The 16,871-nt window shown below is 37.6% G+C and overlaps 2 protein-coding genes and 2 long non-coding RNA genes across 4 annotated transcripts in view; 3 read left to right on the top strand and 1 right to left on the bottom strand.

The window, feature by feature from the left end:
* Positions 1-16,871, top strand: part of LOC149095962 (uncharacterized) — a 302,109-nt gene that overhangs the window by 4,522 nt on the left and 280,716 nt on the right. The window lies entirely within an intron of this gene.
* On the top strand, positions 2,366-3,304 carry LOC149095990 (uncharacterized). Its single transcript, XM_089281414.1, has one exon. It carries the CDS (start codon positions 2,366-2,368, stop codon positions 3,302-3,304), a length of 939 nt encoding a protein of 312 aa, XP_089137540.1.
* Positions 5,561-7,239, bottom strand: LOC149095989 (uncharacterized). The gene is made up of 2 exons (XR_016204515.1): positions 7,106-7,239; positions 5,561-6,666 (listed from the first exon to the last, which is right to left on the bottom strand). It is a non-coding gene; the product is annotated as an uncharacterized LOC149095989 (long non-coding RNA).
* On the top strand, positions 7,280-8,880 carry LOC149095988 (uncharacterized). The gene is made up of 2 exons (XR_016204514.1): positions 7,280-7,711; positions 8,478-8,880. It is a non-coding gene; the product is annotated as an uncharacterized LOC149095988 (long non-coding RNA).

Here is a 16,871-nt window from a genome sequence, read left to right as displayed (position 1 = left end):
GTTTTAACTTCTTCTTTACTACTTTCACATTTCCTTAGAAGGACTCGCCATCTTCCTTTCAATTGACCGTAACAACCTTCGGTCACCATCCTTGCTCTACTCAACCGATAATTGTAATACCTCTGTTTTGGGGTTAGGACAGCGTTGCTATAGGGTTTCATGAGCCACGTTTTAAATGGAAAAGCCGAGTCTCCAAGCACTAGTGGTGCCACAAGCACTTCGCCAATTTTCTTCCCAATGTTAGGAATAAGCTCACGTTCTTTTATGTCAGCCCAAAGTTGAGTTGACTGGAGAATAATAGCATCATGTGAGTTTCCTAGAAACCCACAAGTTCCCCACATGAACCTATAGTTCGAGTCAACCATCCCCATCATAACAATTGAATAAAAGTTCTTAAAATTATAGTACTCTTTACATGATTGAAGACCTCCTGGTGGGCACTTGATGGGGATGTGACAGCCAATAGGGTCTGCATCCTTTTCCTCCTAATTCTCGCTCTCCATCATTGTTCGTAAGAGAAACTCCTTCGATATGGGGCGATTGCCGCGTCTTCCAGCGTCGTCCGCCATGTTTACACTGGCCTGAAAACCGCTGACATTTCGATTTGTTTTGGTTCAAACTGAATTAAGTTCGACGAATTAAGTTCGACGTCTGAATCAACAGGCGTACTTTTGTTCATTTGGGTCGGCCTAAATTCGAATTAAGTTCGGCTCATGAAAAGTTCGGCGTCTGAACTGGGCCTAACAAATACAGTTACACGACTTACACAATTAAGAAATACAGTGACGACAAGGGGCAAAGAAAAAAAAAAAAAACTGAGAAGAAAAATAGCTAGTTACTGATTTCTAGACGCCTCTAGGGATTTCTGAAGCCGGGTGTGAGCGATTACTTAAGGAAGAAGGCGTTTAGCGGGAATTAACTTTCTTACGCTTGGGTATAGGCCTCCATTCGATCAACCCATGAGGGTAAGGGGGAGAAGAGTACCCGTACCAACTTAAGGTTATTCCAAACCTTCGCGCGGCTACTTTTGCCAACTTTTTCCAAACAAATTAAAATAAGATATTAAAACGCGCGCGAGTTATTGGGAAAAAGAGATTTTTTAATAAAAGTTTATAAACCGTCAAGGTGTCATAATCCCTAAGAGACATGGACTCCTTAGTGACCTTTTCGCGGCAAACGGCTTAATCCAGAGATCCTATGCCAAATACTTCATGTCTGTCAAAAGCGCCTCCTTTAAATCGCGCTTTGGCAATTGATCCTTAGTTTATCGCTTTCCGGTGAAGCTCAACTTTCCATACTGTGAGCGCTAAGGGTTCTGCTATTTCATTGGCTGGCAGCTTTTTGAGTTGACCTATCCCTATGAGAAGGCGTAACATGTTTTATAAATCTTTAGAAGGCGAAAACTGGCATTCGTTTTTCGAGAGAATCCCTCCTCTTTAAGTGAATTAATAGGGCATCTAGAATCAACGGTTTTCTGTGATATTTGGCCAAAAAATTCACTGATAGATAAGAAAAAAAATTGTGTCGGTGAATTCTTTTATTTTAAATACTTTTTTCGTGGCGGCCTCTAACCTAACACGTTACGCGAATTGTTCGATAGTGAAACTTAACAGATCTATAAAAAGACAGCCGATGGAAATAAGGGAAAGTGCTGACACTTTAAGAGACTGATGCTTTGTGATTAACGCTACACGGTTAGTTTTGCATCAATGATCGCATACCCGATTAATTGGCCGGATTGTCATTCGGTTATTTTGGCGTTAACGGCTTTTGCTGCATAAAGAAAACAGTCGGCAAAGCAGAATGTAATTTTTTTTTCCAATACTACATTGCATTTCATTTCATTTCATAACCTTCCTATTGACATATAGTTAGTGGGGGCTTCCTTGAAAACAGTGCGCGTAATACTTCCATAAGCAGTTATTACGGCCTTCTATGTGATTATTTTACCTCCAGAGCCTTTCAAAATTATATCTTGCTGATCTTCTAATGCCCTTAAAGGAGCTCAGTCATGGCATTTTGAGTTCTTTGAGCTGCGTACAAGTAACCTGAAAATAGCAGTAAACTAAGACTTAACAAAACCAAAGAGATAATAATGAAGCATATAGGAACAAGTATGGTGAAAAATGGAGAAGACTAACATAGATTAAGAACGACCAACTTGAAATTATAAGGCTAAACTTTCCAAGTGCTAAAAAAATAAAACATACAGAAAATAAAAAATTCTCAAATTCGCAGTCCTTTTTTGTTAAAATAATTGAAAATAATTAATTTTACTTTCTTAAAAGGCATCAATAACCAAGGAAGCAATGGAGTATACCAAGGGAACCAGTTGGGATGCCACAAAGGTCACCTGTACTCAGCTATGACTGCCTCAGGTGACCCGGCGAATGCCGCTAACAGCGCTCATTCCACGTATCAGTACACAAATGCCGTGCCCCAGTGTGGTGCTTTTAACACGGGACAGTGGAGAATTTGGGAAGGCAATATTCGAGCGTTTGCGGTGCAGACATGCATACCAGCAGGGGGTATATTGTATCTTGTAACCAGAATTTCATTCGTTGCCATTCAGCCTACACCACCAGCTCAACCAGATCAGCCAGCTCCACTTCCACAGCCAATTGCGGTTCCGATTGTCCAATTCGCTCCAGGGATTGATAAACTCAATTCAATGTGGACTGTGGGCGCGTGTTTATACTCAAATAACCAGTGCGGTACCTTTGCAGTGATTGGAAACAACGTCCCGAATCCAACTGGAATGCTTACACAGGAAATTACCGTAGCACACTTGGACGGTATTCTTCAGTTCGACATCCAAACTAATGGCCTCAAACGAGACAGATCGAGTCGAAGGGCCAGGCTGTTTCCAGGAGTTAGCAGATGCTCAAATGTTCAACTTCCCAAGGCGGAGTATCCCACTGAGAATAAAAAGCCTTCCAAATCTCGAAAATCGGGCCATAAATCCTCGAGCTCAAGCTCGACCCAAAAACCCTCGGGCTGGGGCTCCACACCAAGCTCCAAGCAAAGCTCAAAGTCAAGCTTAAAATCAAGCACAAAATCAAGCTCAAAATCAAGTTCAAAATCAAGCTCAAAATCAAGCTCAAAACCAAGCTCAAAAAAACTCCTCCAGCTCGAAAACAACACCATACCCGAAGCCACCAACCTCAAGAAATCCGAGCTCAAAACACAAGAGCTCAAAGTCAAGCTCAAAGACGCCAAGCTCAAAAAACAAATGTTAGAGCTCAAAATACGGATAAACATGGAAGCAGTAGAGAATCGTCATACCGTGGACTTGACGAATTAATTAAGAAACATATATGAAATAATCATCCCAAAAGAAATAATGTTTGTTAACTATTAAGTAAGCTAACAAAAATAAACTTCAAATTGGTAAACCGTCGTTCTTTGTACTAAGTTGCTTATTGTTACGTATCCTCAGTTGGAAAGTTCAACGCCCGAACGCCTTCCAAACTAAAATGTGGCATTCCAATTTGGAAAAATTCCGAAGAGTACTGGTATTTGATGCCGAAAAAGTTTGTGTTTCCGAAAGGTTTTGGCTAATTGGAAGGAGAAAAAGAAGTGTTCAGTTGAGTCCGCCAGGGACAATACATCCAATTTCACCAAAATTTACAATTTAATGTAAAGAGATCGTGAATGTAAAAAAGATCGTGCATCCATCGCGCTTTCCTTTTTTGAGAAATTCAGACTTTCTGATCTCCCGGCCAACAACCTATCAGAACAAAACGGTCATCTATCTATGATTCTAAAAGGTTTCAGAATTTTTGATCCCCCAAGACTGTAATAGATTAAAAAAAAACTGATCCCCAGTCCACAACCCGTCAGAGCAAAACAGTCATCTACTTATAATTCTAAATGCATTCAGAATTTCTGATCCCCATCACCTCACGGGACAAAAACGGCTATCTGTTCATGGTTCTAAAAGTATTGAGAATTTCTGATCCCCCTCTAGCACTAAATCTGCTAACATGATAGAAAGAGCTGTCGATTTATAATTCTACAACAATTCAGAATTTCTGATCCCACATGACTTTAAGGGATTCAAAAATTCTGATCCCCCAGTGCATAACTAATCAGAACAAAACGGTCATCTACCCATAATTCTTAAAAGGATTCAGAATTTCTGATCCCCCTTATCAGGTGACAGGACAGTAGTAGCCGTCTATTTATAATTCACAAGAAATTAACTAGATGTCTGATAGCTAAAAAGTAACGATTGGATAGTAACTTTAAACACATTACAGACAAAAGGATCACAGAGCAAAGGGCATCAGAGAAGTACACAAATGAAATATTCACAGATAGGCCACTATTAATAACGATTTGAAACCACGCCAAAGGATCGAAACAAAAATTGCAGTTTCATGCTGGACAGTGAAAGGTTTTATTTTCAATTCAAAAAGATATGAATTTAGGCTCCAGAATTACAAGCTGTCAGTTAAAGTTCACATCAAAGATGTCACGTTCCACAACCGATGGAACTGGATTATTGCAATGAACGGATACGACACACGAATCCAATCTAGAAGTCCGCCATGCTGCTTTAATAATAAACTTCCCAACTTACATTGCGCGCTTAAGTTTATTATGTATGATGCACCGAAATGTACCTTACAAACATTACAAAAGATAAGAATTTTAATCAGGACTCAGCTGCCGTCTGCGCCACCTCCGTTTTCTGCTTTAATGTGTTCTTTTCAGATGGAGAGCCGCTTTTCTTGTTTTTTTTTTCCCTTTGCTCTGCAATGAAGCAATTGAAGCTTGATATTTTTATACATAGCGATAGAATTAACATTGTTTTTCATGAATCAATTGATCGGGAGTATATTCTTTTATAAAGAATAATGAGCAGTATGTAGGCAATGCGGTAGTGAAGTGTATCGAGCATGATCTGTAGCTTCAAATCAATTCAGTGTAAACTTTAAGTTACCTCTTCAAAAAGCACACTAACAAGCTATTGTGCAAGCATTTCATACATAGGAAATGCGTGTGAATAATTTCTTAATTACGGGTGCTAATAAAATCAGGGGAACAAACGTTCTTCTTGTGTTTCAGTGATCGCGAAATAAATATAACAACGAAATTTCTTCAGCCACAGCATTGATTTCGATTCAAAGATTGAGCAGCTAACTGTAATGCCCCTGCGAAATAAATTCCCAGTAGTCTGGGAATTCCTAGGAATTCCTAGGAATTCTTAGGAATTCCAAGTTATTCCAAGACATGCAAATTATGCTTTATCCAAGACCTTGGAATTTCTGGGAATATTTGGGAATAGTGGAAGTATGACTGGGAATTATTGGGAATTCCTAGGAGTTCCAAGTTATTCCAAGCAATGCAAATTATGCTTAATCCAAGACCTTGGAATTTCTGGGAATATTTGGGAATAGTGAAAAGTATGACTGGGAATTTTTGGGAACTGCTAAAACACATGAAATATTGTGTTTGAAATTTCTATAAATTTCCCAAAATGTCAAAATTAAAGATGAACTCAGTGCATGAATCAGTTTCTGTGAATTAGTAAAAATCAACAGGATCATTTCCCTGGAGTTCCATACCTTTTTATTGTTGTCAAGCTCCAAGGTAATTATTTCCAAACAAATGTTACTACATTAATTCCAGTTTAAGTCTGACAACTCAACATAAAACTATAGCACTCATAACATTGCTTTTTAGATCCAACCTGATTTGTTAGTGTATATGTGCCCGTATGGACCCTTAAATCAAACACCCAGAGTTTAACTGATAGAAAAATGGATGCTCTCAGATCTGATAAATAGATTAGGCAAAAAATTCCTGTCAGCATAAATGTATATATATTATTTACAATTTCAATAAAACCAAAAGTATATATATGCATGTATATATTTAATATAATTGTAGATTCACACACATACCCATCACAGCCCACTGTTGAACAATTTTTGACTTGATCCTTTATGACTTTAGGAAAAAGAGGAAGACATCTCTCACAGATGTCAGAAATGAAAAGCTCACAGTTTCCACACACTTGCTGTAAATTTGCAAAACTGTACTGTGACATTCTCTGGACAAATTACCCGTAGTTTCATTAAAACAAGGATATCTTTAGCAGCCTCTCATTGTCATACAATGTCTTGAAATTAAGGCCAGAATTGCCATACAGGCATATTCTTTGGCAGAAAATGTTCTTTTCTTGTGAACAATTAGTTTCACTTTCATCAGGGGAGTCCAGTGAATGGCCGTCAGTGTCAGAGTTCTCAATTTCTTCAGAGGAGTCAGAACTAGAAACTTCAACATCATTATCTGAATCACTGTCTGTGGACAAATCTGAGTTGTTGTGTGTATTACATCAATTGGTATTTCTGTGGTCTTTTCAGGTACAGTGTATAGGCAACTCAATTTCATCAAATGCTTCTGTGAAGCTTCAATTCTTGCATAAAGGTTGACTCCACAGTCCATCAAAGTCATCCACAACATTTCTGTCAACAGCCATCTCACTCAGGCGAGCCGAAAACTCTGAGGTGTTCTGTTCACGGTGCTGGAAATGATCTCCAGGAAAAAGTGATGCAAGAGAGGGAGATGACTTCAACTGGTCAAATCTTGTAGATTTTGGTATGGGTATAGTGGGATCATCAATATGTTTCTTGTATTTCCTTGTCCTCGCGGTCACTTTAATTTATGACACAACAAAATCAAAAGAATAAAAAAGATTATGAGTCAGTGGGAAACAAATAAATAACTGACATAAATAAATGACAAATAAAAAAACCTACATCTTGATGTATTGAAAAGACTATAGATCTCATATAATGTTAATCCTTATAAATAATTCAAAGGAAAAAATGATAAGCATTGCAAATTTCTACTTGCTGCATCGTGCTGACTGGGTGTTGAAACACGTGGGCTCTCAAAATAGATTTGGTGGACTTACAACAAGCTTAAGCTTATTTTGCAGAATTTATCTCGTTTTCTCAGGTCCATCTGAAACCTTTTAGGTGAATTTCGGCTTTTGGGGTTTTTAAACAGCACACAATGCATTGCTTAGTTTGATTTATTTAGAATTATAGCTTATCATAACAGAAAATCCCTATAAAATTGGATTCCTCACCTTTGCAGTGAACTTGATTTAAGTGCCTCACGATCCTTTGTTATCTTGACAACCGTCGGGAACAGATCAACTAGTTAAAGTACGTTCCAGTTTCCTCGATTTCTTCGTAAAAAGTATGTGTATTTTTTTTCCTTTTGAAGCAAGACCCATCTTTCAAAAGACCACCAACACAACGTGGGAAGGGAAGCAGAGTTACTATCGAAAGCGACTGGTCTGGCAACCTTGTTGCCAGTCTCTCTCTCCTTCTTCTCCAGTTTCCATTCTCTCCTCAACTGATCAACTGAACCAATCACAGCACGCGAATTTTCACGTGACTATCCTCGTGACTGAGCGTGACAAAGATCGCGTTAGTCATTCTCTTTTGGCGCCCATCTTTGAATTTAGCGTTAACGGTTGATCGCTCGTGCGTATTAGTAGATTTCACTTCCAAAATTATATCAAAATGGTTTTTTCTGCGGTCCTGTGACTAGAAGAAAACAGCGTGAGTGTCATTAATGAGAAACATGTTATTCTTGGCGGAGATTTGGAGCTAAAAGAAAGTCTTACTGTGGATGTTTCAACAGGGAAAAATTCAAAGGGCAGATTAGCTGTATACAAAATTATTTGGTGGGTAATCAAATTCAAGTAACCCTATATTATACAAAGTAACTTCTTTTATTTAGACAAAAGCTTTTGAATGAACTTTGTCATCACGAATCATACACGAGTGGGTCACTCAGTCATGGCATGAAATGAATTCTGGCTAAAGCAAGGTTGAAATAATTTAGGTTGCCCAGAGGGCATGCCTAAACAATTTGATTTGCGAATAACAAGTCGTTTCTCTCGCCACACTTGTTCAAACGAAACAAATATAGCAGTTCTCGCTGATCCCAGTCAAAGTTCTTGACAAAAACTTCAACGAGGCAGCCACAGTCTGCATGAGTTTGATATGTCTCCTGTGTGTTTCAGCCTGACTGTATGGCAATCCGTGTTGATCTTCAATTTTGTCCATCCGTATATTCTTTTGCGTTTACTCTATTATTTCAATGTTCCTTTAATGTTTTAAGTGTCTGTTTTTAATATTTCTAATGTCTAAATTTGGCTAAAAACCGTGATATATATCCTCCAATTCGAGAGTTGTTGATACACTTATAGAAGAAGGAAAACCTTGATTTAGTCTACTGTAAGCTCAAGATTTATGTAACATATTTATCAATAGTATACAAGCACCTTCACAATTATCAAGTCTTCTCTTTTAACATTTCAACCAGCTTACAGTCAGGCCTTAATTAGCTGCATGTATTAAACTGTGAGCACATAAATATTTGGATCTTAGTCTTACAGTACCTCATATATATCGCAGTGTAATGTATTTTTTTAAATTTTGTTTTAGGTGTCATACAACAAAGATGAAGATGAAGAGGCTAGCTGCTGAATCAACAGAAATAACTGAACAGCAGCTAAGTTTGCCCAAACTCAGCCTTTTTTTAATTTTAAGGAATGTCTCAGTTTTGTTCTTATCATTGATTCCTTACAATCATGAAAATCCAGATATGTTCCACACAATAACAATACTTTAAGGTAAAATCTTGTGTATGGAAAATTGTTGGATTTGTAAACTAAAAAAGTAAATTATCTGAAAAAGTTCTCTTTTTATCAAACATGTAAAAGTTTGACCTTCATATCTGTTTTCAGTTTTACTTTTGATTCTTGATGTAATGAAAAAGAAACAGGATGATTATTCTTATGTTTAAATTCATGAGAGCCAATGTAATAAACCATTCATTTAAAACCTGTTTGATGTGATATCAGTGACTTTATTTGTTATTTTAATGCTAGGCATTTATCATCAAAATTTTGTCTGGCCTACAAATGATACAAAATTCCCAGTTTTTTCTCAGATTTTCCCAAAAATTCCAACCTATTCTCAAAAAATCCTACAAATTCCAAGTTATTCTCAGAAATTCCTAGGAATTTTTTGGAATTTTAAGGAATTTTCAAGGTGAGTATATTTTAGTTGGAATTCCTAGGAATTCTTAGGAATTCCGAGTCAGCTCTATACAAACTTGGAATTCCTTGGAATTCCTAGGAATTCCGAGTCCGAATTACCGTGAAAATTCACACCTTAGATTCCTAGGAATTCCTAGGAATTCTTAAGAATTCCTAGGAATTTTTTCCTAGGAATTCTTAGGAAATTCCTAGGAATTCCTAGGAATTCTTAAAGTCATCTCACAAGGGTGTTGAGCAACAATTATGATATACTTACTTTTCTGCGACTTGCCTTTCTTTCACCGAAGCAATCATGATACTCATTTGAACTTGGACAAATCACTCCATGCTTCTTGCTGCTATTAACAATGTTGAATTCGAAATTGCGCCCAAAATAACCGACTCCTTTGGAAAAGGGAATCTGCTGGTCAAAAGTATGCATTTATCAGATTCACCGAAAGATTATAAGATCGGACGGAAACACCAAAATGGCGGGTAAAGATCCTGGTCAATGTTGTTGGGATTCGATAACACAGCTCTTTGTTATTTTGTAGCTTTGTTCTAGCTACGTTGGAAAGCAGTCACAAATTGTTTACAGATTTCCGTGTTATTCCAGTTGAGTCAAATCCCAGTAAAGGGGAAAAAGAATGAAGTTTCGTTGGCAAAACAGTGTGGCAATCAAGCTATTTGCCAGCAGCTGGCGGTTTCTCTTACACTCCACAGGTTTACAGAAAGCTTATGGTTTCTGCAGCTTTCCAAGGTAAACTGATTTTCCTGCATAATTTGTGAAGGTTCTTGAAATGCTGGAGTCGTTCTGGCCGGTTAAATTGATCGTGGAAGATTACAGAAGATGCAGATGCTTAACACACTGTGAAGTATTGTTGATTTCGTGAATGCAGATGTTCATTTCCTAAAGGAGTCATGAAAGCAACTGTATTCACACAACAATATACCACCAATTTCGGGTTGGGAAAATCATTCATTGTAAAAGTACAATAAGTGCAATAAATGTAAGCTCTCTCATGTAGTTTACATATACTTCATATAGCTAGGGTATATCTTGTCTAGGATCAAATGGACATACATGCATGTATTATACAACACCTGATAAAAAGATATCAAAAAGCAATGTCCTTCACCTTATTGATTTTCAGGTTGATGGTGGTGCTCTTGAGGTTATGTTAGATGTGCATATTACATCAAGACCTTTTGTTTGCCACTTATTACTTGAGTTGCAAAAGGCTGATGTTATTTTCATTAGGGTGGTTGAAGTTCTCTTTAATTGGGCAGTGTTTCAAAGGTTCTTTATAATTTGGCATTTCGTTGTGCGAATAGAGGTTATTTAGAACAACAGATATAATTCACAGCTAGGTTACGTAAAATTACTTTTAACCACTGCCAGAACTTGGTACCATAATTTGAAAAACCATGATTCATGGATAAAATTAAATTATCAAACAAATACTTTCATGAAGAAATTAATGAAATTGAAATTTGAAATCCATGTCAAGAATATTTTGTGCTTTTACCGTCATGAAATCTATTTACATCTCATGAAAATTTACTGAAGAACGTAAAGATTTACTAGATTCCAATTTAAGTAGCTGAGAAGTTTTGTGATAAATCGCAACATATTGGAAACTCATTTCCAGCCAGATTTTGTCCTCCTTTTGCATCTGGATGTGCCTGGGTTTTGGTATTAAATTTCAATGTACAACTGTAGCAGGTTTAAATAAAACTATGAGTTATTTATACATTTTCCTATGTAAATACAGAGATTTCACTTAGGTTTAGGATTTAAAGAGCAGTTATCGAAGTTCCATATAAAATGGGTAATGAAGAGTTTTCAATAGTTAGCTATATTTTCACCATCTGTGGCTAAGAAAGCTTTTGGTTAGGTCAATATTGAAGTGCTAAATGTACATGAATGATGGATAATTTTTAGATTGGCTACTATCTTTTTACTATCTCTGGCAAAGATAGCTTTTGGGTAGGTCATCACAGTGCGATATGAGTGATGGGTAGTTTTCAGATAGGCTATCTTTTTACTAACTACAGCAGGGGTAGGTTTCAGATAGGATAGAGTTTTATTGTTCAATATAAGGACTAGTCTTCAGATAGCCTTGTTTCTGGCTTACTACAGTAGTGGTGGTTTTTGGATAGACAAGTTAGTGGATAGATAGGTTATCTAATTATCTATTGACTATCTACACAGGAAGCTAGTTTTTAGCTAGTCTATCTATTTCCTAAGTATCTGATGGATAGATATTAGTTGGCTTTAAGCCATGCCAAAGATAGCTATCTTCTATCTACAAAACCTCTTGGATAGAAAAAAAAAAGATTGAGATTTTCATCCGGTTAACCAGGAATGAGATAGTTGCAAGTAGCATGAAGTTAGTAATAAACTAGTAATATGATATGATTGTTTTTGGGAGGGCTTCTTTAACTGAGGACATGCAGCAAACTATTGCCATCTACCAGGAAACATCTCCAAGATGAGTACGCCAAATTAAAAAAGAAAGAATAGAATTGCCTGTAACATTAGCTACAATAGTTGCATCCATATCTGTCAGGTCTTTATAAAAACAATTTTACCCACACTCTTCTCCTTTGAGCATGGTTAAACTGGTTGCATAACTGAAGTGTGAATGAACTGGTAGCCCACTCAAAAAGTCAGATTGAAGATGTAAAAACGTGTTGGGCAAAGCTAAAATCCATGGCCTCTGCTATTTGACAACAGGCTTCTGGAGGACACTGTATACATGTATGTAGAGTACATTGACCCACTTGAATGTATCAACTGCAAATTTAAATGTACATGTAAATTGCAGTCTTTAATTGTCATCCCTGTAATGTACTGTAGTGTTCCTGAACGCTCTTTTTGTTTTATAACAGTGAGGTGCCTTGTTTACACGTTAAATAGAAACTGTTAGAATTTTTTTCTTCCCATAAGGTGGGCTAATTCTGACAGAGAAAGTGGAGTCTGCATTTATGCCTACAGTTGTGCAGTTTGAGTAATCTTACTGTTTTGGTCAATTCTGAACTTTCCTGTCCTCTTAGGTACTGTTTGATATCGTTTTTTATAAACTAACAGCTACTGTAATTTTGAAGTGCATAGATCATTGTGATACAATGTGTAATGTTTACAGTTACTTATATTAATAGACTGCTGTGAAGAAACTTGTTCTTCATCACTCTCTCAGCATAATCTGAGTGTATGGAATCTGTTAAGAGAATTATGCTATATTTGTATAAAATTTCTAATTGAATATTGTTATCAAGAAAAAATATTTTGATTAGACATTGTTCAGGCAGGCAGCAAGATCTAAACCCTGTCTTTAATGATATGATTTAGTGTGGCTACATTGGATGTAACAGTGGCTTTGTAGGGGACCAGAAACTCTGAATCTTCCCCTGTGTTCTTTTGGAGATCAGAAATTCTGAACCCTTTCTAGAGTTCTTTGGGGGATCAGAAATTCTGAACCCTTTCATGTGTTCTTTGGGGGATCAGAAATTTTGAACCCTTTCTAGTGTTCTTTGGGGGATCAGAAATTCTGAACCTTTTCTAATGTTCTTTGAGGAGATCAGAAATTCTGACCCCTTTCTAGTGTTCTTTGGAGGATCAGAAATTTTGAATCCTCTCCTGTGTTGTTTGAGGGATCAGAATTTTTGAATCGTTTTCTACGGAGGTATCTCTCGAGACAAGAAATTCAAAAAAATCATTTGGTTTCTTATGCGTGACTTAAACATTACACTTCAGTTCAAATAAAGAATAGGAAATTGCTTGGAGGAATTTTTTCATTTCCTGCAAACAGGGAAACTTTTCCTCTGCGTTTTAACACCAGTTTAAGATTCTTAATATATTACAACAATCGTCTTTCGAATTAAATGGCAATGATAGATTTCCGTCTAAGCTCCACGTTTCACTTTAGGCCAATTTTGCAGTCATTACCAACGGAACTTTCAAGCCTGCAACGTAAAAATAACTATTCTCCGAGACAGGTTGCTATTTTACACCGAAAAAGTGGCCATTTTTGAGGTGGTTCTTAGTATTTGCTCTGAATTTTATCAAATTGGAACACCACATTTTAGTTTAGAAGGCGTTCCCGCCTAAGCAACCGCCCAGGCAACCGTTTGGGCATATGACATTTTGAGTTTTGCTCGTGTAAAAATAGCCTTAGTTGACCAAATCCCATTCAGATCTCAGAGCAAAAATAGTTTTCAAATGCCCCACCGTAAAATCATACTAAGTAATCAAATGCCCACAGCTCCAAGACTTACTGACAGAACCGAGCACTGGAAAGTTGTTGATGAGAAAACGCTTATGTAAGTCTTACACAGAAATGTGGAACAAAAGGTAACATAAACAATGTCAAAATGTGGTCTTAACGGATTTTTGGGAAAGTTATAGTTCACTGCTTTTATAATAACTTTGCTTGGCAGGCGTTTAAAAGGCAGAAAGAGGGAAAACGAGGAGCTTAAAGCACAATTGGACAGGGACGGAGGAAGGGGGTGCCTGCAACGACGCCGTTTCTTGGTTGTCTTTAATTCCACAGAAGAATATAAGAAATTTTGATTGGTCACAATTAATCAAGAATTTGATCGATTGTTCTTGATTGGTTCAGTGATATGTCTTTTAGTACTTTAGCGTTCTCTCGATTACATTCAGCATGATGGTGTGTACCCTTAAGGCGGATCGAAAATGTCGGAGTTCTTTACTGACTAGAGACAAACCTTTTGTAAATAAGTCTTTTCCCAAAACCAGTAACAAGCACTTAAAAACAGTTTTTTTTTTCTAATTAAAAGTGATTCAACAGCTTCCTTTTGTGCTTAAGAAGTGAAGAGAATGAACAGTTTACCATAGACCCTTTTCATAAATGGCTGCCAATTATAAATTCTTTTGTGAGTATTAAAATTAGCGTGACTAACCTCGTTCTTGAGTTGATAATTCAAAGGAATTTTTGCTTCCAAACGAGTTTAGTGAGGCTAATTTAAATGCATACAAAATAATTTTAAATTGGTAGCCATTTATGAAAAGGGTCTATTGCCCGGTGGACTACCGCTACCTACATGCCTTACGTAATACTGTGACGCTAAACTCGTACCTAGGTCTTTTCGCGCTGTATTTTTTTTTTTTTTTTTGGCTTACATATAATGCAGTGGGCTACCCCCAGGGAAATGAGAGGTGGCCGCTCAATAGAGGTTAGTGTACCTTGAATATTTTTTCACTATCTAGTAGTGCACACGAAGTCATTTTAACACAATCATGACAGACGTTTATTTGAATTATCACCCGTCACCTTCAATTCCAGACTCTTGTCTGCCATCGCCCTTTGCAAGAAAAAGTTTTTAAATTTTGGGTGGCCGTTTAATAGGGGTAAGGACAAAAAAAAAGCCCTTATATGCACGACCAAATGGTGGCCGCGGCCGCTTTATAGGGGTAACTATTTAAGAGTACCTGCCTGTAAAAATCAGACAAATTCTTAATTTCGCGCCAAGGGTCGAAAATTCGATTTCGCTCATATTCTTATGGTAGATAGGCTAGGGCATGACAAAAACTACTGGATATATTTTTGGGCAAAACATCCTTTATTTCAAAGAAATATGCAAATTACCAAATTCAGTTAAAATCGTCATTTGATGCACCATTTTATTAAGCAAGTTTGAGAGCCTCACATGCAAAACCACATCATTCTTTCGTCTTTAAAACACTCAAATATCTACAAATGACACAGCCGTTTTTGACTTAGATGCAGTGATGTTCATATGTGCAGAAAGATGGCCACAGATTCATGGTATTTGACGTCCAATAATAGGCTGACGGTAGGCGATGTACTATATTTCCAAAACGAGAGCGAGTGTTTCATCGGGGTATCCAAACACCGAGAAACAAATGAAAGCACGAGGCCGTAGGCCGAGTGCTTTTATTGTTTCGAGGTGTTTGGATACCCCGATGAAACACGAAGCACGAGTTTTGGAAATAACTTCTTATGATCACTCTTAAAGAAATAATAAACAAAGACTTCCAATTAGAATTGTTTGCTCTCTAACATTCCTTCCTCGATAATTTCAATATCAGTGATATTTTTTACCAGCGTAATTAATTTGCATTTATGGTGCGATTTAATTTATTCTGAGATGTGAAAGTTGCTGAGGTTGCCAGCATTTACAAGTTGTCGTTCAGTCAGGATGTATATCGCAAGAAAGTCGTTCGAGAGATTTCGGTAGCCGAAAAGTGTGCAGGATGAGAAGAAAAGAGTTGATAATGCAGTACCGAAATCAACAGCTTATAAAGCCAAATGGTCGTGCAAGGTTTTCGAGGAATGGAAACCGCATCCATTAGTGAAGTCCTGTACTTTGGAACCCGGCGGTCTTTTTACCACGAAAGACTTTGAAGAAAGAGTGCAAACTTTGGAAACGGCCATTACAGATATGCCTGCATGCAGTCTCAACTACTGGCTGTCGAAGTTCGTTCAGGAAGTAAACAATTCTTCTGGGGAACGTTATCCTTCCCGTTAGTTGCACTCGATTATTTGCGGACTGAGGCGCCACCTTTCTGATGTAGATGGAAGTGCTGCATTGAACCCTTTGGACATGTCCGACCGAAGGTAAGTTACATCCAGCCACCAAGTAACATTATATACATTACATGCAAACTAATCTTGCGTTCTATTAGATAAATGACAATTAATTTGGGCCAAAATTCAGAAAAAAATTTCAATTGTAGCGCGAAGATAGTGGCTTGTTTCAAGCTACCAACTCTCAATAAAGGCCAAGACCTCCAGCTCAATATCTGGAATTTAAATGGAGTGAAGTAAGAATAGAAGCAGAGCTAGGATGTAGGACGTTTGGATCTGTTTACCTTGTGAAACATGACAAAGAAGACCGTCGAAATGTCATTGTAAAACAAATGAAAGAGGATTCGAATTTTGGCGCGATTTTAGTGATCAAAGGTCAACAGACTCTTTTCCGTCACGTATTTTGCTAACCATACAGTTCCCTTTTCTGAATTTACGATAACATACCCTGCACAGCTCTGTGCTTGAGCTGGAAAAGAAAGCTGTTGAAATGATTGCTGAAACGCAATTGTTCCTTTCTCAGAATGTATAAAGCGTATTGAAAGGCTAAAGCTCTTCACGTGACACCTTGCATGACGGAAAGCATGTGAGATCGTGACACCATATGATAATCATGTCCCTGTTGATGTTTCCGTTTCTCTTGTTAGGAATAATTTGAATAATATGAAGTTCTTTGAATGAGAGATGATCGTTCCAATCGATAATTGTAGCTGGAAAAGAAAGCTGTAAAACATAGTAACATAAAACCTTTATTTTAACTCGATAAGAACTAAGCTACAAATTAAAGCTTGTGCACGTGGAGTTGTGTATACTACTAAATAGAAATACCTTAATTAATGCGTCAGTCAATTCCAGCAGTGCCCATCCCACCTCCCTCCCCCCCCCCCCCCCCGGGCAACCGCGGGGCATTTGCTCACGTTGTCAGTCCCGGGGGTGGGGCATCCGCAATTTTATCGCGGCCCGGGGGCTGGGCATTTGCGTACCCCGGGGCTATCCCCGGCCATTCGACACACGTGTTTTGGAAAGTGCAATGGCTTGTCGTCAGGAACTAGAGAAACTTGCAGATGTTTTTAAAGGTATGTTTTCTCAATTTGAGATATTTCTTCATTACTTGTAAGCATATAAATATAAGCGACAACGTGAACTACATTTTGTTTATCACAAAACAATCACTGACCTGAACACAACTATTTCGCTTTTCGCATTCAAAACTAGCCTAG

This window comes from Orbicella faveolata, unplaced genomic scaffold, assembly GCF_042242905.1.
Source record: "Orbicella faveolata isolate gen_17 unplaced genomic scaffold, um_ofav_v1 contig_48, whole genome shotgun sequence".
NCBI classification, from domain to species: domain Eukaryota; kingdom Metazoa; phylum Cnidaria; class Anthozoa; order Scleractinia; family Merulinidae; genus Orbicella; species Orbicella faveolata.
This window is presented reverse-complemented; position numbering and strand designations above follow the sequence as displayed.